General features: G+C 56.3%; 1 protein-coding gene across 1 annotated transcript; it reads right to left on the reverse strand.

The window, feature by feature from the left end:
* Window positions 1–232: 232 nt before the first annotated feature.
* Window positions 233–1,313, reverse strand: LOC133924392 (heavy metal-associated isoprenylated plant protein 47-like). The gene is made up of 3 exons (XM_062369898.1): window positions 1,040–1,313; window positions 861–939; window positions 233–748 (listed from the first exon to the last, which is right to left on the reverse strand). The coding sequence occupies exons 1-3, from the start codon at window positions 1,043–1,045 to the stop codon at window positions 495–497; spliced, it is 339 nt and encodes a 112-aa protein (XP_062225882.1). The 5' UTR covers window positions 1,046–1,313; the 3' UTR covers window positions 233–494.
* Between the last annotated feature and the right edge of the window lie 20,653 nt (window positions 1,314–21,966).

Raw genomic sequence — 21,966 nt, forward strand, 5'->3', positions numbered from 1 at the left:
CGATGATTGACAAAAAAATTCGATCAAAATTCAAAGAAAAAATAGCTTAATTTCTCTAAAAAAAATAACACCGTTTGTCTTCAAACCATTTAATATAAAAAAACTATACATAATAATATAGAAATAAGATAGTATCACTGATTCAAAGATACAACAATAGTGATGTACTGGTGTGTCGTTAGACAGTAATTAAAAAAATTGGATAGTAAAGAAATTTATTAGATCTAACCGGTAAAACGGAAATATCATAATCTTATCATCGATAATGTTTTCCCTGATTTGTACACACTCTGAGATACTAAGCCCACGAATCTCATAGCCCAGCACATGTCACGTAACGTGGAGTGAAATAAATAAAATCTCCAAACAACTGGGCACTAACAAAACAGTTTATTTCGTAACTTTTTTTCCCATTACATTATAATATCAAATACAAATATGGAACCAATATGAATAGAATGCAAGAGATTGGTCTGATTTCACCGCACTTGTCACTACCATGACTGTGACAGGTTGTGGTGGTGGTAGTAGTAGTAACCGGGGTAGCAATACGGCGACGGGGCCACGACCTTGGGCTCTTCCGGCTTCTTTTCCTCTGATTTTTTCTCCTTCACTTCCTCCACCAGCACGATATTGGCGTGGCCGAGCTTCTTGCGCAGGCATCTGACCAGGCAGATAGTGCCGACGCCGTCGCCGACCACCTCCAGCCGGTCCTTGCTGTCACCGGTGACCCCCATCGAGCTCACCCCTACACGACGACACACGCCGGCATTAGTACCGACCAACGCACAGCACGGTAGAAATGTAGAACCAATCCACGTGGACCCCACGTTCGAGCGTGATCTGAGATGGATGCGTACCATCTGCTCTGGCGACCAGCGCCATGGCCTTGGACCGGCTCTTCTCGCACGGCATGGTCACCTGGATCACAATCTTTTGCTGCAAGGCAAAGCGATCAGCATCGGGCATCGCGAAACAGAGGGGACGAAAGAAGCCCAACAAGAGGAGCAGAAATCGAGGCGGTTGCTTAGTTAGTTACCTTCATCGGGTGCTTGCTGCTGGTTTATGGAGAAACTGGGGAAAGAACTGCGGTCGGTGGAAGCTACTCTGATCGATGTTTCGCTGGTGCAACAAAGCGCTGCCTTGTGAAGGAGATAGCCATGCTCGCGGGCTCTTATATAGTAAGCGGCAATGGAGCAGAGTGCGACTAGCCGGTGAAGACCAAACAAAGAAGAAGCGAAAAAGTTGCTGAAGAGCATTCGTAGCAGGTAAGCTCCCTCCCAATCAAACAAAGTGCCACTAGCTGACGGACTAACGCGTTCTCGCGAGCGGGTCTGCAGGCTCGTACCGATTACTCTTTTAGACATAGAAAATGACTTGAGGAGACGAGACCCGAGCCGAGCCAGTTCTAGTGGCCACTTGCGGAATTGTGCGCTTCGGAGAAGCCGCAGCCGCGACGCGGACCGACTCGATACCAGAGTCGCCTTGGCCTTGTCAGGATTCCCTCCGCCGTTGACCCAATGATCGGTCTCTGCTCAGCACTCCGAAAAATATCGTTCCAGCCATACGCTGAATTGAATGAACCTAGCTACTTTGTGTTTCTTTTAGTTATGTTCTGGTCCTTTTATGGGTGTTTTTGGTTTTTCCCTAAACCAATTAATTAAAATAATATGCAGAAGATAATCGATGAAAAGTAATAGAAATCATAAAGGAAGGGAAAGGAATGAAAGAAAAACAAAATTAGAAAACCCATCAAGTCTCCCTAGCCAATTTCCTTTCTTCTCCCACCACGTTTCTTTCTTCTCTTGGCCCATTTTACTCCCCCAGCATGCCTGTGTTTCTGTCACTGTCACTATCAATGATTAGTGAATCATCAATCTTACAGATTTATAAAAATAGTAGGGGATACTTCGAGTAGATAAATCACATAGTGCATATACGATTTTATACAGGTTTAGATCTTCCTTAGGATAATAGTCTTATGTCATGTTGGTTTTATATTAATCTCTGAAACTGTTTACAATATGGTGTTTGGCTAGTCTAGATAGATCTAAATATAATCGGAGGGTTCTCTTGCATGTAGTTAGTGAGAGAAATTAATATAGATCTAAGTTGCAGAGGCTCAAGTGTGCAGAGCTTCCGTAGGCTTGAATGGTGTTAATGGAGTTGTGTTGACTTCTAATAGCTTGTCCTTCACAGGGTTCCTTGGCCCCATATATATAGGGAGTCGTTGTATGACTCGTGGAGTCTTTTCTTATCATTTTTTCAAATAAACTGTGGGAACAATTCAAATAATATTCTAATTAATCACCAGGAGGATCATCATTTATAACCACCACATCGATGATTAACCAGAATATCATCCCGGTAGTTCTGGCATGTGTTTTGTGCCCAAGGATTAGAACACATGTCTTCCAACATGTACATCACAACATAACTTAATAAAGAGCGAGTAATAAACCTTTATATTACAAATATTAAGCATGCAACTGATTTCAACAATTTACAACAAAAGCGAGCTAGGAGGAGATAAAATCCATCAACTCCTAACCACAAAAGAACTACGCAGCGGAAAACTAAACTTATGAACAACAAAAGAGAACAGTGTTGCATGCCCTTGGGCACCATCTCAACACACCACATTCAGAGTAAGATGCACTACTCTTGCCCGCCACCTTAATTGACAGGCACGACGTAGCCAAAAACAGCATCTTCTCCAGCAACAGGAGTACGTGAAAGCGCAGGCATGAGTACAAAGGTACTTGCAAAACTTAAACCATATAGAGCACATATACATAGCTCGACTCTAAAGATTATGCATTGATCATTAGCAAGGATGAACCACAGGTTAGGTAAAACATAAGCACTAAGCACCTAAGCATATGTGAGAGCGACTGAAACCTTACTAAAGTATATGAAAACTACCCTGCAACTAACAACTGAAGAAAAATAAATGTAAACAACATGTATAAGTAACAAGTACTGATATCACCATCTCCCACATACCGAACCACAAACCATACTCGAAACTCTACGACTGATGCAGATGGATAGAAGCATGCTCATGACCGAGAGCGTGACAGTTCAAACTGTTTATACACCATGCAGGGATACTCCTGGACCTACATGACACGAGGACCATTCGGCTTGTGCCACCAGCCAAAATGCACACAAGGGGTACTCGTGACAACTTTTCTCAACCAGCCCCAACCGTTTGGATCATGCATTGCTCAGTGCGGCGGTACTAGAAGCTACTCTCGGAGCAAACTAGTACCGCTATAAGCCTGCTCGCTCACACCGTCAATGTCCAAGCCCAAAAAGCCACAACTGCAGAAGTATTCAGCTCGCCTTACCATTAGATCGGCATGTGGTGAGTAAGGTAAGTGCTAAAGCCAACAACACCGACAATCGGTGCTTAACCGGCTCAAAGCAGTCTGCGGTGTCCGGTTTTCCTCTACCGACCTACCCAGGGGAACTCCACATCCGGGCAGGATAAAACACCATCCTAGTACCGCCCACACCTTGTCTCATACTCACCACTCATACAACCATTTTAGCCTCGACAAGTGTATGTAATCATAAGAAGTTCCTATGCTCGTGAACAACGGAATGCGCCGTAGTTCGAATTCTGCCGAATGACCTAACCATGACTAAGCATATAATTCAAACTCATACCTAGACATTGACAACATCTCAAGACTACAAGGAATGTAAATACACAAGTATTCAATGTAGAAGGATGCAATTGGCATAGGTTTTACCAATTGGTATCTGACACTAACTCACTAAACATGCATACATACATAAGATCCGGCTGCAATTCTTGAGGTGCAACATCATTGATTTTGGTTGGAACTCGGGGGCATTTCTTAAGTTGCGACACGTGAAAGACGTTATGCACGACAGATAGAGACGGAGGCAAGCCCAGTTGATATGCCACCTCTCCACGTCGAGCAACAATCTGGAATGGTCCCACGTATCGAGGCGCTAACTTGCCTCAGACTTGGAACCGACGATCACCCTTGAGCGGTGAAACCTTGAGATACACATGATCTCCAATTGTGAACTCGAGGTCTCGGCCTTCACTCTTCGGCAGACATCACACTCAGCTATAGATCGAGTGATCTCTCGCTTCATGCGAGTCCACCAAAATGGTGACTTGAGGTCTTGATACATTTTTGTGCTCCTTGGATGAATGGATAGCAAAGAGTCTTGAGCTTCATCAAGAATCTTCTTCCTCAGTGCTTCAACCCTTGGAACCACTAGTTGGTTCCCAAACCACATAACACCCTGATCATCCTCAGAAAAGCATACGGCCTTGCCGATCTTCTTCTTCTCTCGGATTCAGACCATGCCCTTATCATCCTTTTGAGCCGCTTTGATATCGTCCAAGAGAGTAGATTTGATATCCAAATTGGCAAGGAAGCCATCCAGAACCATTTTGAGCCCAAGCCGATGAAAATCATCACAAAGTGTGGCATTCTCAGGCTCGACTCTAAGCAATGACAATGAGCCTTCCGGCTTAGTGCATCGGCGACCACATTTGCTTTGCCTGGATGATAATGAACCTCCAGTTCGTAATCTTTGATCAACTCGAGCCATCTTCGCTGCCTCATGTTCAGATCGGCTTGAGTGAAAATGTACTTCAAACTCTTCTGATCTGTATAGATACGGCACAAGTTCCCCATCAGATAATGACGTCAGATCTTCAGAGCATGCACAACTGCAGCCAGCTCTAAGTCATGTATCAGATAATTCTCCTCGTGGTGCTTCAACTGTCGTGAGGCATAAGCAACAACCCTGCCTTCTTGCATAAGGACACATCCGAGACCTATACGAGAAGCATCGCAATAGACATCAAAACCCTTGCTCATATCTGGCTGAGTGAGAACTGGAGCGATCGTGAGAAACTTTTTCAAGGTCTGGAAAGCGGACTCACACTCACTTGACCACTCGAACTTGTTGCCCTACTTTAGTAACTCGATCATTGGTTTGGTAACCTTGGAGAAATTCTCGATGAACCAGCGGTAATAGCTCGCAAGTCCGAGAAAACTCTGGATGTCCGTGACATTCTTGGCTTGTACCCATTTAAGCACATCTTGCACCTTGCTTGGGTCAACTGCAATATCATTTTCCGACAGAACATGACCCAGCAAAGTTACCTCCTTGAGCTAGAACTCACACTTGCTGAATTTAGCATTAAGCTGATGATCTCTGAGTCGACCATTTACACTACAGAGGTGCTCAACATGCTCTGCATCAGTCTTGGAGTATATGTGAATGTCATCGATGAAAACCATGATAAACTTATCCAATTCCTCCATGAACACGGTGTTCATCAAATACATGAAGAATGCCGGCGCATTCGTCAATCCGAAGGACATGACGATGAATTCATATAGCCCGTAGCGGGTCGAAAAAGCCGTCTTTGGAATATCCTCTGGCCAGACCTTAATCTGATGATATCCCAGTTTAAAGTCTATCTTCGAGAAGATTCAGGCTCCAGTCAGTGATCAAACAGAATATCAATCTTAGGGAGAGGATATTTGTTCTTAATAGTGACCTCATTCAACGGACGGTAATCAACACACATCTGAAGAGATCCGTCTTTCTTTTTCACAAAGAGTGCCGAGCATCCCCAAGGTGAGGAGCTCAGATGAATGAACCCCTTCTCTAGTAACTCCTTCAACTGCTTCTTCAGTTCCGCCAACTCGTTTGGCGGCATCCTATAAGACCTTGTTGATATTGGGGCCGCTCCGGGCTTGAGATCAATAGAGAACTCCACTGCTCGGTCGGGTGGCATTCCTAGCATTTTATCCGGAAAGACATCCGAGAATTCCTACACCACAGGAACACTTAACAGTTCTATGGTGGGGATTGCCTTCAAAGTAAAGAGACAAGACTCAACACCCTCAAGCTTCAATTGAATACGGGTGCCGGATGGACCATTTAGGGTAACCTCTGCTGAGCACAATCTAAGATCGCCTTATTCTTAGTGAGTCAATTCATCTCTAATATGATGTCTATCCCCTTCGAGTCCATCACTAACAAATTCACACCAAAAGACGTCTCATTGATGATTACCGAGGCGTTGGGCACACATTGTTTAATAAGGATCTTGGCTCCAGGTGCATCTATAAGATAGGGCGTAGGGGTGGTGCTAATTGTCAACCCATGACACCGAGTATAACTTGCCGCTATGAAGTAGTGAGAAGCTCCAGAATTGAAAAGAACAACTACTGGATCTATGACATAATGTGAATGCCCAGACAACGTACCCATCAGGACGGTGTCACTCTCGTGAACGTCCTTAGTAGTGGTGTGGTGTGCTCAACCACGCTAGGGGACGTGGGTCATCTGAGAGGACTGAGGTGCAGACTGAGTAGTGGTGGCCTTGGAGCGGTCAGCACGTGTCGGTGTATTAGGAACCAGGGGTCCCTAAGTCCCGAGACCGAGCCGACCATCCGCCACGCGTCACCATCCCGCGAGGTCCGCCGCCTCTGGTTCCCGAGCACCCCAGTTCCCCGATGATCCGCGAAGTCCAAGTACCGGGCAGGAAGTGCTCAGGAGAGAGTACTCGGGGCTGCACGTGGCAGCCCCCGAGGACTCGGTTCCCCGAAGATTTCCCCCCAGTGCTCGGGAGAGAGTGCTCGGGGCTGCACGTGGCAGCCCCCGAGGACTCGGTTCCCCGAAGATTTCCCCCCAGTGCTCGGGAGAGAGTGCTCGGGGCTGCACGTGGCAGCCCCCGAGGACTCGGTTCCCCGAAGGTTTCCCCCAGTGCTCGGGAGAGAGTGCTCGGGGCTGCACGTGGCAGTCCCCGAGGACTCGGTTCCCCGAAGGTCTCACCGGAGTGCTCGGGAGAGGGTGCTCGGGGCTGCACGTGGCAGCCCCCGAGGACTCAGTTCCCCGAAGGTTCGCGCAAGATCGTTCGACGACCCAAAGGGTCCCCTCGCCGGGGTGTCAGCCGGTCAAAGACGCGAATGCCTCATTTAATAGGCACGCGCGGCCTGACATCCTGACATTCTCAGCTGCCCACGCCCCAGTGTCAGACCCTGCCATGCTCTGACCGGGGGGCGTGGGTCCATTTAATGCACTGGTCCCGTCCCGTTTCACCCGGGTACCTCGGGATAACGTTGCCAGAATCGAAGCGCTCCGCCTGCCACCTTGCCCCGGCAGAAGGACAAGACAGGGTGGGCGCACCGGGCACCTCTGCGGCTGCCCGGTGGGCCCTCTTAATGGCGTCGGGGGACCTCGACAGTGGCGGGTGGTCGGATACACACCGCTATTTTCCACCGCCCCTGTCACTTCGCCGAAGCGGAATGATGACGCCTTTCTCCGTGGCACATTGGCACGTGCACCCCCTCTTTCCCATTCAGGATAAGTCGAGGTCGGCGCGCCTATAAAAGGAAAGGATGAAGAATACATGAAGGGGAGACGGAGACGTTCACAGAAAAAAGCCCGACAACGCACCCACTCGAACCAGCTCGAGCCAAGCTAGAACACGAGAGTCTCAAGCTCTCTGTAGACAGCTTACCCCTGTAATCAGATACATCCTTGAAGAATTCCCTTCAAGAAAAGATATAGCACTCACACAGGAGTAGGGTGTTACGCCTTCGTGCGGCCCGAACCTGTCTAAAACCCGGTGCACCCATCTTTCTTGCACTAGGACGATCATCTCCCACCGGCCGCTGCATTTATTTCCGCTCCCATCTATTTCCCAGACAAGCTCGTTCAGGATCATCCCCCCGGCCGAATCTTTAAAAAGGGGTCTCTCAGGATCCCTGCGACAGGAGTTCATCCTCCGACAGCTGGCGCGCCAGGTAGGGGGGAATATCCCTGGATTGTTTGTTTCGCTTTTTTTCCCACAGGAAAAGATAGCCGGTGGGCACCGTCTCCAGCGTTCCGGCTCCACTTCCAATGACGGAGCGCTGCCCGACACCAGAGGGAGCCCAGTCGCTGCTGTGTACCAGCAGCAGCCGCCATCCACGTGCGCGGTTTTCCCGCTCAAGGGGATCAAGGCGCTGGGCCCATCCGGGCCGCCGCCGCCGCTGCCGGCGCATTTTCCGACCCCCAGCAGGTGGTCGGGACCCCGGCCGCTAGGTCCGCCTCTGGACCACGTCGGGTGCCACCTCGGCGTAGGCTCGCTTTCAGCGAGGCCAGCCCAGGGAGCGCGCTGCTTGCAGCACATGCTCTTCTTAGGCACCCGCCTGTTCAGGCCGCGCCGAATACTCCGGAAGGCCGGTGGATACAAGATGTCGTCGCTTTGGTTGGCACTGCTCGCCACCAGGTGCCGGCCGGGAGTCCTTGCACCACTTCTCAGCGTGGTGCCACCAGAGCCGGCTCCTCAACGGGCAACGCTCGCACGGGCCGAGGGGCCTCCAGGCGGAGTGCCGTCCCCCTGGCCGTGTCCGAAGCCCGGGACCTCCGCTTGCGCCTTGACGAGCGGAGGGGCCACGAGGACGCCCGAGTTACTCTCGAGCGCCAGCGGGAGACCCGGCAGGAGGTCGGGGCAGAGGACCAGGCTTCCTCTCTCCCGGCCCAAGGCCACCAGGAATCCCCGGCTCGCCGCCACTCACCACCAAAGATCCCTACTCGTGCTGCGGGGTATGGCACCTGCTGCCGTGCCTTCACCATCGAGCTCCGTCGGGTCAGGTGGCCTTCCAAGTTCCGCCCCGAGCTGCCGGAGAAGTACGACGGGTCCATCGACCCCGTCGAGTTCCTCCAGATCTACACAACGGCCGTCCAAGCGGTTGGAGGCAGCGAAAAGATAATGGCAAACTATTTTCATGTTGCCTTGAGGGGCTCCGCCCGCTCTTGGCTTATGAACTTACCCCCAGGGTCTATCGGCTCCTGGGATGACCTGTGCCACCAGTTCGTAGCTAACTTTCAGGGCACGTTTACGCGCCCCGGTTTGGAGTGCGACCTTCACGCCGTCCAACAGCAGGAAGGGGAGACGCTACGGCGCTTTATACAGCACTTCAGCCAGGTTCGCAACACCATTCCGCGAGTGGCCCCCCATGCTGTTATTGTTGCTTTCCGGCAGGGCGTCCGCGATGAGCGGATGCTCGAAAAGCTAGGTACGCACGAGATCGAGACCACTGCGGAACTCTTCGCACTGGCCGATAAGTGCGCCAAGGCTGCGGAGGCCAGGGCGTGGCATGCTCCTCGCCCCGCCTCCGACCAGCCAAGTTCTTCCCGCTCTGACAAGCGGGAAAAGAAGAAGAGAAGGAAGCGTGAGGCCGCTCCCGTTGAGCCACCCCCGCTCACAAGGTGCCGCAAGAGCCCGACCACCGGCAAGAGCGCCGGCCGGGTATCGATCGATGCCCCGTCAAGGCCCCTGCTCATGCTCCTCCTCGGGCCTCCGTGCCCACGAGGGCCCCGGCTCCAGCAAGAGCCCCGGCCCCCGGCCGAGCTCCTGCTCCAGCGAGGGCCCCCGCTCCCACGGGGCCCGAGCTAGGTAAATGGTGTCCCATACACCAGACCAGATGGCACGACCTTACGGAGTGTCGTACGGTCAAAGGGCTCGTGGAGCAGCGCCAGAGGGAGCGCGACGAGTCCCGCGGAGGATGCGATACTGAGGTCGCCCCCGACAACACCGAGCTCGGCTTCCAGGAGCCCGAGCACGTCGTCGCCTTCATCGACGGGGGCGCTTACACACCCTGCTCACGCCGTGGCATCAAGGTCATGCGACGCGAGGTGTGCTCGGCAACCCCGAGCGAGGAGGCCACAAGGCCCCTGAGGTGGTCGGATGCTTCGATCACGTTCAGCATGGCTGATCACCCCGCCAGTACTGCAGCCGTGGGACGGCTACCTCTGGTAGTGTCTCCCACTATCTGCAATGTCAAGGTCGGCAGAGTGCTGATTGACGGTGGTGCCGGCCTCTCCCTCCTTTCCAAGGAGGCTTTTGAGAAGCTGCAGGTGTCTTCCCGGCGCCTAAAGCCGTCGCTCCCCTTCTGTGGAGTGATCCCTGGGCACTCCCTGCCCCTCGGGCAGGTTGAGTTGCCTGTCACGTTCGGGAGCCAGGACAACTTCCGCACGGAGTGCGTCCTCTTCGATGTCGCGGAGCTCCCTCTCCCCTACAACGCCATCCTCGGGCGTCCGGCGCTCGCCAAGTTTATGATGGCCGTGCATTATGCATACCTTACAGTTAAGATGCCCGTCCCCGCAGGCTCCATCTCTGTGATCACCGACTCCGGCGGCGCCGTCTCCTGCGCTGAACAGTCATACATGGCTCTGGTCTCAGCGCAGGCCGAGGTCGATGGCTCTACAGGGGGCCCGGGACCCTCTTTACCCAAACCCCGACTCGCCACCGACACCTCTGTTCCAACGAAGGAGGTTGTGGTGGGCGAAGACGCTACCCAGGTCGTCCGTATCGGCGGCGACCTGGGCAGCAAATAGGAAAGCACGCTCGTCGCCTTCCTCCGGGCTAACGTAGACGTGTTTGCCTGGCAACCGTCCGACATGCCCGGGATCCCTAGGGAGGTGATCGAGCATCACTTGGCGGTGCGTCCGGACGCCCGCCCGGTGAAGCAGAAGGTCCGGCGGCAGGCGCCAGAGCGCCAGGAGTTTATCCGCGAGCAGGTCAGCAAGCTCCTCGACGCCGGATTTATCCGAGAAGTCCTCCACCCCGACTGGCTAGCAAACCCAGTCATCGTCCCGAAGGCCAACGGCAAGCTCCGCATGTGCGTGGACTACACCGACCTAAATAAGGCTTGCCCTAAAGATCCCTTCCCCTTACCTCGCATTGATCAAATTATAGATTCAACTGCGGGATGCGATCTTTTATGCTTTCTAGATGCAAACTCTGGGTATCACCAGATTCGTATGGCCGTAGGGGACGAGGAAAAAACTGCTTTTACCACTCCGGTGGGGACTTATTGCTACATGTCAATGCCTTTCGGCCTGCGCAACGCTAGATCCTCCTTCCAGCGCGCTATTCGTATTACTCTTGACTCACAGGTTGGCCGCAACGTCGAGGCTTACATCGACGATCTCGTGGTCAAAACCCGAGACCGCGCCACCCTGCTCGAGGACCTTGCCGAGACTTTCAACAATCTCCGCTCTACCCGCCTCAAGCTCAACCCGGAGAAGTGTGTCTTCGGGATACCGGCGGGCAAGCTCCTTGGATTCTTGGTTTCTGGCCGAGGAATTGAGGTCAATCCGGAGAAGATCCAGACCATCGAGCAGATGCGACCCCCGGCTCGACTCAAGGAGGTCCAGCGTCTCACCGGCTGCTTGGCAGCTCTCAGGCGCTTTATCTCCAAGCTCGGGGAGCGAGGACTCCCCCTCTTCAAGCTTCTGAAGAAATTCGATCGTTTCGACTAGACGCCGGAGGCCGAACAGGCCTTCCGCGATCTAAAGAAGTACCTCACTTTGCCACCCGTGCTGGTGGCTCCCTCTCAAGGTGAGCCCCTACTGCTCTACGTTTCGGCCACACATCAGGTCGTGAGCGTAGTGCTAGTGGTAGAGCGTGACGAGTGTTCAGGGCCGGATGCTGGGTCCCAGCTCCCAGAGGCCCCCGACCACTCACCTATCCTCACAACTCCTCCCAACCAGGGAATCGAGCCCGAGTGCCCGGCCAGCCCCGACCATGCCACCAAGCCTGGGGGCTGCGGCGGCCCCCCGGGTGGAGTCGCCGTCCGGGCTCACCGGGTACAGCGACCGGTATACTTCGTCAGCGAAGTCCTCCGGGAAGCCAAGACAAGATATCCCCAGGCGCAGAAGCTACTCTATGCTGTGCTCATTGCCTCCCGGAAGCTGCGCCACTACTTCCAGGCGCACAAGGTCTCGGTGGTTACCACTTATCCACTGGGACCCATTCTCCGGAACCGGGAAGGCACCGAGCGCGTTGTCAAATGGGCGGTCGAGCTGGCGGAGTTCGACCTACACTTCGTCAGTCGCCAGGCAATCAAAAGCCAGGCGCTCTCCGACTTCTTGGCAGAATGGACGCCTGTCCCCTACATCATCCCGGAAGAGATCTCTGCCTATCCCGGGCACGACGCGCCCGGGCACTGGGTCATGCACTTCGACGGCTCCCTCTCGCTGAAAGGCGCAGGGGCCAGAGTGGTTCTCACCTCCCCAACAGGTGAAGAGCTCCGGTACGTCATGCAGTTGCAGTTGCAGTTCCGCGCATCCAATAACATGGCGGAGTATGAAGGTCTCATCGCCGGCCTCCGGGCTACGGTGGGGCTCGGGATTCGTCGCCTCCTGGTCAAAGGGGACTCCCAACTGGTCGTCAACCAGGTATACAAGGAGTTCCAGTGTACGGATCCTCAAATGGCGGCGTACGTGGCTGCGGTCAGGAAGCTTGAGAGACGCTTCGATGGCCTCGAGTTGCGGCACATCCCTCGCCGCGACAACGCTTTGGCCTACGAGCTCTCCCGCCTGGCCTCCTCACGTGCGCACGTCCCTGCCGGAGTCTTTGAAGAAAGACTCACACGGCCTTCCGTCCTGCCTGCCGAACAGGATGAAGGGGAAACCTCGAGCTCAATTCAGGGGACCCCGGCGGTGCCCTCAGTGGGAAGCCCCGTCAGGGCGCCGCCGCCCGGTGAGTGTGCTGCGCTTGCCGAATGGTCTCAAGATACCTCGTGGATGTCTGACATCCGAGGGTACTTGAAAGAAAAGTTCCTACCCGAGGATGAGGCGTCTGCCGAAAGAGTTGCTCGGCAGTCCAGACGCTATGCCATTATAGATGGGGATCTCTACCGGCGTAGCGCAGGAGGTGTACTCCTGAAATGCATCTCTCGGGCAGAAGGCGGCGATCTTCTCGCTGAGGTCCACGAGGGCGAGTGCGATGGCCATTCATCGTTCCGCACGCTGGTCGGGAAGGCCTTCCGGCAAGGCTTCTACTGGCCTACAGCTCTCTAGGATGCCTCCGAGCTGGTTCGGCGCTGCAGGGCGTGCCAATTCCATGCAAAGCAGATTCACCAGCCAGCTCAGGTTCTTCATACCATCCCCCTGTCATGGCCTTTCGCGGTCTGGGGTTTGGACATTCTGGGTCCATTCCCCCGAGCAATCGGGGGCTATGCATACCTATATGTCGCCATCGACAAGTTTACCAAGTGGCCGGAGGCGATCCCGGTCATCAAGGTGACCAAAAACACGGCGCTCCAGTTTATCCACGGCATCACCAGCCACTTTGGCGTCCCGAATCGGATCATCACCGACAACGGTACCCAGTTCACTAGTGCCCTGTTCGGGGACTATTGCGAAGATCTCGGCATCAAGCTCTGCTTCGCTTCCGTCGCTCATCCTCGGAGTAACGGGCAGGTCGAGCGCGCCAACGCGGAGATACTGAAGGGCCTCAAAACCCAGACCTATAACGTGCTCGCTAAGCACGGGAAGGGATGGGTGGACGAGCTGCCAGCCGTGCTGTGGGCTAATCGGACTACGCCAAGCCGCGCCACCGGGGAGACTCCGTTCTTCCTCGTCTATGGCGCCGAAGCAGTCCTCCCCTCCGAGCTCACTCTGGGCTCCCCTCGAGTGCATGCATACTCTGAGGGTGAGCAGGAACAGCAAAGACGCGACGACGTGGACTACCTGGAAGAGCGCCGGCGGCGTGCCGCTGTCCGGGCGGCTCGGTACCAGCAGAGTTTGCGGCGTTATCATCTGCGCCATGTCCGGGCCCGGTCTCTCGAGGTGGGGGACCTAGTTCTCCGACGCGTCCAGTCGCGCGAAGGAATGAATAAGCTGTCCCCTATGTGGGAAGGTCCCTTCACCGTGATCGCGGTCCCGCGGGCAGGTTCTTTCAGGTTAGCGATGGAAGAAGGACAGCCACTCCCGAATCCGTGGAATATCGAGCATCTCCGACGCTTCTACCCATAGATGGTCGTGCTCGCAGCTCAGGTCGGCAAGGCCGGGGGCTTCTCCCCGTCCAAGCAGTCCAAGGGCTCTGCCCCTTGGGTAAGTCGCTATCATCCAACCTTGTAAATATTGTACATTCGGTATTTCAATAAGCAATCGCTGCGTCGAGATATTTTTCTTTCTGGATTCCGTATGTTTAATCTGTCTGGTGAGGTGCTCGGTTGTGCGAGAAAAAGTTCGCTCTCTCATTTTCCCCGCTGATAAAAGAATCCCAATCGGTATGCATGCGAGCTGTCGCCGCTGACTTACGTCCGGCATGGTAGGCTGTGGTGTTCGGTGTCGTGGCAGGCTCCCGGGCACTACCGAGTTTCGGGGTGCTCTGGGTAATCCCATCGCTCGAGCTACTCGAGTAGTCCGGAGCTCAGGCCCCTGGAGCGGGCTATCGGTGCTCGGTCTGGTTTGTCATACCCTGGCGCCACCAGACCATAGGACCTCTGGGTTATGCCTCTGTCCGCTCTTGTCCGCCGGTTCGGGTATTCAAGAGGTCTCGGGTCGAAAACGAGAGCAGTCTATAGCAAGTACCGCACTAACAGAGCGCACCAGACGAAGAAATTCTATATTCTCTCTTAAGTCACAGGGTGGCAATCACGAGCAGTTCGGACGCAAGGGCTTCACTGCCCCGGTCTCTGGTCGGCCCCAAGGGTCCTCGGGTGATCCTACCACTTAGGCATGGGTGGTCGAGATCACCCGACTCCAGGAGCCTCGTATGCCTCTGGGCGCTCGGGCGCTCCGTTGAAAGAATCAAGTCCCCGGGCACCCGAGCTCGGAAGCACACCCCTCCTGGATCGGGTGGCCGGAAGGCCGACAGCTGTCCGGTGAGTGGTTATATTCAGACAAGTCTGCTTTCAGTAAATTTATGTTCCCGAGTCATTCTCGGGGGCTCTCGCGCTTTAATCTGTTTGGCGAGGTGGTCTCCTCGCACGCAAAAACCCTACCGCGTGTCTACTTTTTCCCAGAACGACAGAGCGGTTTGTAGAAAGGAGTACCGCGCATGCGGTAATGTCTGATCGAAGCCCTTCGTGGTGGTCGTGGTGTTCGGTCCGCTTTTAAGGACCCCGAGCACTACCGAGTCCCCGGGTGCCCTGGGTAATCCTATCGCTCGAGCTGCTCGAGTAGTCCGGAGCTCAGGCCTCGGGGGCGGGCTGTCAGTGCTCGGTCCGGCCCGTTTTAAGCCCGGGCACCACCGGACCACGAAGACTCTTGGTCACATTCTCGCCCGCACGTGTCTCCCTTCTACTAACTGAGTGGTCGCAAGGTGAAAAAGTGTTCACTAGGCACGGCGTGTTCCGAGCGGGATCGATCTATCTCCTGGGCAAGGAAGTCTGTGTCTTTGCTTCTTAACTTAGGCAAATGCGGACTTGCGAGAGCTCGAAGGCCGACTACGCCAGCAACAGCGATCAGGACAACTTCATTCTCGGGGACGGGAAGGTCGGGAACGGCCCGACTGAGTACTCCCTGGGACTTCTGGACAAAACACCAGAAGAAACATCAAACACTCAGAGAAACTGGAGTTGCGAGCCCAAGGAAAAGCTGCCATTAATATTCACAGGATATATACAAGGTATTTTCTAAGGGTTCACTCCTATCAAGACAACAAAAGAAAAAAAGGCTACAAAAGATCTAGTCGGCGGCAGAGGCGTCGGCTGAATCCTCTGAGTCGTCCCCGGGGGCTGGCGGCGGCGGCACCTCTCGCCTAAAGCCGGCCGCCACCATGGCGGCGGTACTCCGGACCGCTACCCTGGCGGCCTCTCCCTCAGCCTCGACCACTCCCTCCCGCGCTGGCTCCAGCGGGAAGTTTGGGTCCCTGCTTCGGTAGCAGGCCAGGACGTGCTCGGCCACTGCATGTGCCAAGCCACGTCCCTCCCGGGCGGCAAGTTCCTGGACTGCCCAAGGTAGGGCCTCGAGGCGCTCGCAGACCTGCTGCAGCCCCAACACTTGTCCTGCGGGGCCGTCGCTCTTGTTGTCTTCAACGAGCCGTCCGAGACCACCCTTCTCTACGGCCCGCCGCATCCGCCGGAGTATGTCTTCCAGCATATGCTCTAGGTTGACCCGCGAGACAAAGGCGATCTTGAGCTTCTCCTTGGCGGCCCGCAGCTGCACCTCAAGTCCCTGGTCTCCGACCGGACCGGAAGAACCGCCAACGGTTGCGGGGGCGACAGCCTGCTTCGTCTTGGCCACCATCTCGGATAAAGCGCGTTCACGGGCGGTCAGTTCCACCTCGTGCTTTGCGTTCTGCTCCGCCCTGGTCGCCATGGCCGTCGCCGCCGCGTTAGCCTCGCCCTCTCGACGACTCAGTTCGCCTTCTCGGCGACTCAGCTCGCCCTCCCGCCGGGCCAGCACGTCCTCCTGCTGAGTCACTGAATCCTCCCGAACACCGAGCTCCGATGCCGATATTTCATTGTCCACCTCCCGCAGGGAAACGTCCTCCTCCCAACGGCAGATCTCTTCCCTGATCTTCCGGAGGTCGTCTTCCCTGCGCTGGAGGTCGGCGCGCGTCTTTTCGACTGCGCCCTCCCGGCGGGTCAGCTCGGCTTGCCGCTCCTCCGCTGCCTGCTCCCGGGCTGCGACTGCTACCTCCCTCTCCTGCGCCTGCCCCATCCTGGCAAGGGCCTCGGCAGCTTGCTGCCTCGACGCCTCAGCCAGGCGGGCGGCGTCTTCTTGTTCCCGCGCGGATATCTTCTAGGAGCTTCTGCTCCCGCGCGGCAGCCGCACGGGCCTCCTCCTGGGCGCCCGCCAGCTGCGCCTTCTCCAACGCCAGGCGGGCGCGCTCGGCTTCAAGCTCCCCCTCCTTGGCGTTCACCACTGCGCCCAGCCGCCCGACCGCTACTTGGACGCCTTCAATGGTGGCCAGGAAAGGGTCGGCGGGCTGGCCGGGCACCGGTGGGGCCCAGGCTTCTCCGCAGAGTACCTCCAGGGGGGTCGAGCTCTCTGCAGGGCCCTGCACTGTCATCCGCCCCGGGCTCTGCCTGCCCGGGGTAGGCTCCGCCGGCGCCGAAGACTCGGACAGCGGCCGCATTCCCGCATCGGCCGCCCTGTCCGCCGGCCCCGGCAAAGCGTCCACCTCCACCGTCATCCGCCCCGGGCTCTCCACGCCCGGGGTAGGTTCCGCCGGCGCCAAGGATCCGGACGTTTGCTCCGTCCTCCTCTCGGCCGCCGCCTCCTCCTCTCTCCCGCTGGCCACCACGATGCTTGGCGCCTCCGCCGTTCCGGTGCCCGCCTCCGTCGGGGCAGCAAGCGGGCTCGGCTCTGGTCTCGGCGCCCGCGCCTTCTCCGTCGAGTAGCGCCTGCGGCCGGCCTGCGGGAGACAAATGAAAAACGCCGAAGCTTAGTTCGGGCCAGAAATGCCCATGGAAAAGCAAGAAAGGAGACTCACCGATACTGCCATTTGGCCGCTGGGAGCCTGATGTCCGGGTCCGGCACCGTCGGTCCGGACTCCTCCTGCCGCCTCTTCCACTAGGGGCTCGGCTGAACCACTGCGCGGGCCTCGGGTGCCGCCGCGCGGGCCTCAGGTGCCGCCGCGCGGGTCTCGATTTCCGCCATGCGGGTCGCGGGCGCCGGCGCAGGCCCCATCCGCACCAGGCGTGGCTCCAGCACCGGGAATGCCGCCGCTGCCGTTGGCGACGGCGGAGAGTCTGGCACTAGGATCAGGGCCCGGGGACGCTTTCCCCGATCTCCCGGTGCCACCTCCTCGACGATTTCAGTGGCGCCCTCCTCCCTGGCACGGCGGTTGCCGCCTGCGGCGACCCCTTCGCCAGCCCGCGCCGAGCTGCCAGCAACCTCCTCGCCAAGTAGCTCCTCCAGCCCAGAGAGTTCGGAGGCCTCGGGACTCCGGCTTCTTGGCCGGTCCACAGGCCCCTGGGCGTCGAACTCCGACAGCCCCGCCATAATGGCCACCCAGTTGGGGTTGGCGCAGAGCGCCATCTCCGGCCACGGGAGCTCCGTCCGGCCCATGTCCTCCATTCCGGTGATCACCCTTGTCATCCCCTGCAGTTCCGCCTGCCCCAGATCCCAGCTCGCGCCGATCTGGGTCCTGGTGATGTCCTCCGGCCCGGTATAGAACCAGCTCGGCCGGGCCCGTTCTCGCAAGGGCGCCAGCCGACAGCGCAGGAAGTCCACGACCACCATGACGGAGGTCATCCCGGACTCGCGCAGCTCCAGGATGCGCTCCAACACCGGCTTCAGCCTCGCGTCTTCTGGTGGCGGCGCCTCCCACGTCGATCGTCGAGGTTCCGCCGCCGCCTCCGGCAGCTCGAGGCGCTCGTGGGGATCGACGTCGACGAAGAACCAGTCCCGTTGCCACTCCTCCCACTTGCTGCGCAGCACCTGGGGAATGTAATGATCCCCCAGGTCGTCCCGGAGCCGAAGGTTGCAGCACCCCGCGACGTCCGCCGTGGAGTGCCCCCTCTTCTTCCCCACCGGCCGAAGGACGAAGAAATGACGAAGCAGCGTCACCGACGGCATCACCCCTATGAACATTTCGCAGAGATGCGCGAAAGTCACCAACACCACCACAGAGTTGGGGCTTAGGTGCACCAATTGAATGCCGTACGTCTCCAGCACTTGCAAGAAGAAGGTGGAGAACGGCGGCACCAACCCTGCCGCCACAAAGGAGGTGAAGAGGACGATCCGCCCAGGGACGGTTGTCACCGGCGTCAGGCTCGCCGGCCTCACCAGCACAGCACCTTCTTGCCCCTCCGGCACCAGCAGTTTTCTGATTTTGTCCGCCGCCTCCTCGTTCCTCAGACGAGACTCCGGCAGGATACTGTCCGAAGCCTTGTCCCGGCGTCCTCCTCCAACCCTCATCATCTCGGCAAGGATGGAAGGTGTTTTGGTGGCGGAAAGAGAGAGAGAAGGAAGAATGCTCCGGTCGCCTGAGAATTTCCTAAGGGCTCCGGAGCACAAGGAAAGCAAGAGCACAGGTGCGAGAAAGCGTAAAGAGGGGGACGGACCGATCCTTTCCCCCTTTTATATCTCAAAGTTCAAAAACTGCCGCCCAAACGGTTCGCTCGGCGAAGCGTCGCCTCGATCGACGCAACTGCCAGGCGAATCTCCCGCCGATCGCGCGATGTCAGCGGCTGCCAGGTGTATTTTCCTCGATCTGCGCAGCGACCGCGCGTGCCGCCCGTATGGTCATCATACCCTTCGGAAGTTGTGTGGACACGCGTCCACTCATTGTTCCCTTTGGGGCGTACTTGAGGTCTGGGTCCGCAAGGGCCACCTCTCGAAAGCTTGCCACATGGCGTCCGCGCCAGCCTCGACCTCGGCCGCGACGAAGGGCCCATTCGCAGTCTCCGTCCTGTCGCCTAACCAATGGACCCGGGGGCTACTGTCGGTGTATTAGGAACCAGGGGTCCCTAAGTCCCGAGACAGAGCCGACCATCCGCCACGCGTCACCATCCCGCGAGGTCCGCCCTGCGAGATAAAAAAGAAGCTAAGTTCCGAGAGAAGGTGCTCGGGACCGCCGCCTCTGGTTCCCGAGCACCCCAGTTCCCCGATGATCCGCGAAGTCCAAGTACCGGGCAGGAAGTGCTCAGGAGAGAGTACTTGGGGCTGCACGTGGCAGCCCCCAAGGACTCGGTTCCTCGAAGATTTCCCCCCAGTGCTCGGGAGAGAGTGCTCGGGGCTGCACGTGGCAGCCCCCGAGGACTCGGTTCCCCAAAGATTTCCCCCCAATGCTCAGGAGAGAGTGCTCGGGGCTGCACGTGGCAGCCCCCGAGGACTCGGTTCCCCAAAGGTTTCCCCCAGTGCTCGGGAGAGAGTGCTCGGGGCTGCACGTGGCAGCCCCCGAGGACTCGGTTCCCCGAAGGTCTCACCGGAGTGCTCGGGAGAGGGTGCTCGGGGCTGCACATGGCAGCCCCCGAGGACTCAGTTCCCCGAAGGTTCGCGCAAGATCGTTCGACGACCCAAAGGGTCCCCTCGCCGGGGTGTCAGCCGGTCAAAGACGCGAATGCCGCATTTAATAGGCACGCACGGCCTGACATCCTGACATCCTAACATTCTCAGCTGCCCACGCCCCAGTGTCAGACCCTGCCATGCTCTGACCGGGGGGCGTGGGTCCATTTAATGCACTGGTCCCGTCCCGTTTCACCCGGGTGCCTCGGGATAACGTTGCCAGAATCGAAGCGCTCCGCCTGCCACCCTGCCCCGGCAGAAGGACAAGACAGGGTGGGCGCACCGGGCACCTCTGCGGCTGCCCGGTGGGCCCTCTTAATGGCATCGGGGGACCTCCACAGTGGCGGGTGGTCGGATACACGCCGCCATTTTCCACCGCCCCTGTCACTTCGCCGAAGCGGAATGATGACGCCTTTCTCCGTGGCATGTTGGCACGTGCGCCCCCTCTTTCCCATTCAGGATAAGTCGAGGTCGGCGCGCCTATAAAAGGAAAGGATGAAGAATACGTGAAGGGGAGACGGAGACGTTCACAGAAAAAAGCCCGACAACGCACTCGCTCGAACCAGCTCGAGCCAAGCTAGAACACGAGAGTCTCAAGCTCTCTGTAGACAGCTTACCCCTGTAATCAGATACATCCTTGAAGAATTCCATTCAAGAAAAGATATAGTACTCACACAGGAGTAGGGTGTTACGCCTTCGTGCGGCCCGAACCTGTCTAAAACCCTGTGCACCCATCTTTCTTGCACTAGGACGATCATCTCCCACCGGCCGCTGCAATTATTTCCGCTCCCATCTATTTCCCAGACAAGCTCGTTCAGGATCATCCCCCCGGCCGAATCTTTAAAAAGGGGTCTCTCAGGATCCCTGCGACAGGAGTTCATCCTCCGACGATGAATTCATATAGCCCGTAGCGGGTCGAAAAAACTGTCTTTGGAATATCCTCTGGCTAGACCTTAATCTGATGATAGCCCAGTTTAAAATCAATCTTCGAGAAGATTCGGGCTCCAGTCAGTTGATCAAACAGAATATCAATCTTAGGGAGAGGATATTTGTTCTTAATAGTGACCTCATTCAACGGACGGTAATCAACACATATCTGAAGAGATCCGTCTTTCTTTTTCAGAAAGAGTGCCGAACATCCCCAAGGTGAGGAGCTCAGACGAATGAACCCCTTCTCTAGTAACTCCTTCAACTGCTTCTTCAGTTCCGCCAACTCGTTTGGCGGCATCCTATAAGACCTTGTTGATATTGGGGCTGCTCCGGGCATGAGATCAATAGAGAACTCCACTGCTCGGTCGGGTGGCATTCCTGACAATTTATCCGGAAAGACATCCGAGAATTCCTACACCGCAGGAACACTTAACAGTTCTATGGTGGGGATAGCCTTCAAAGTAAAGAGACAAGACTCAACACCCTCAAGCTTCAATTGAATACGGGTGCCGGATGGACCATTTAGGGTAACCGTCCGCTGAGCACAATCTAAGACCGCCTTATTCTTAGTGAGTCAATTCATCTCTAATATGATGTCTATCTCCTTCGAGTCCATCACTAACAAATTTACACCAAAAGACGTCTCATTGATGATTACCGAGGCGTTGGGCACACATTGTTTAATAAGGATCTTGGCTCTAGGTGCATCTATAAGATAGGGCGTAGGGGTGGTGTTGATTGTCAACCCATGACACCGAGTATAACTTGCCGCTATGAAGTAGTGAGAAGCTCCAGAATCGAAAAGAACAACTACTGGATCTATGACAGAATGTGAATGCACAGACAACGTACCCATCAAGACGGTATGACTCTCGTGAACATCCTTAGTGGTGGTGTGGTGTGCTCAACCACGCTAGGGGACGTGGGTCATCTGAGAGGACTGAGGTGCAGACTGAGTCGGTGGTGGCCTTGGAGCGGTTACCACGGCTCCCGGTTTCGGATATGCGTAATCCTGAGCATAGTGGCCGACACGGCCACAGTTGTAGCACGGGCCGCCGAGGCCACCGGTCATGCTCACTTGAGAGCCAACGGGTCTTCCAAGCTACCCTTGTGGAGCGTAGAAAGACGGGTGCCGCACCATCCACGTCGGTCGTGGGGCTGTCGAGACCGACATGTGAGATGGTGGAGATGGACTCTTCGTGCGGGCGCGTTGAGAGCTCCCGCCCATGGAAGACGACGGACCCCTCTTGCGCTTCTTCTCCTCTTGGTGATTCTTGAGTT

The sequence above is a fragment of the Phragmites australis genome, chromosome 7 (assembly GCF_958298935.1).
Source record: "Phragmites australis chromosome 7, lpPhrAust1.1, whole genome shotgun sequence".
NCBI classification, from domain to species: Eukaryota; Viridiplantae; Streptophyta; class Magnoliopsida; order Poales; family Poaceae; genus Phragmites; species Phragmites australis.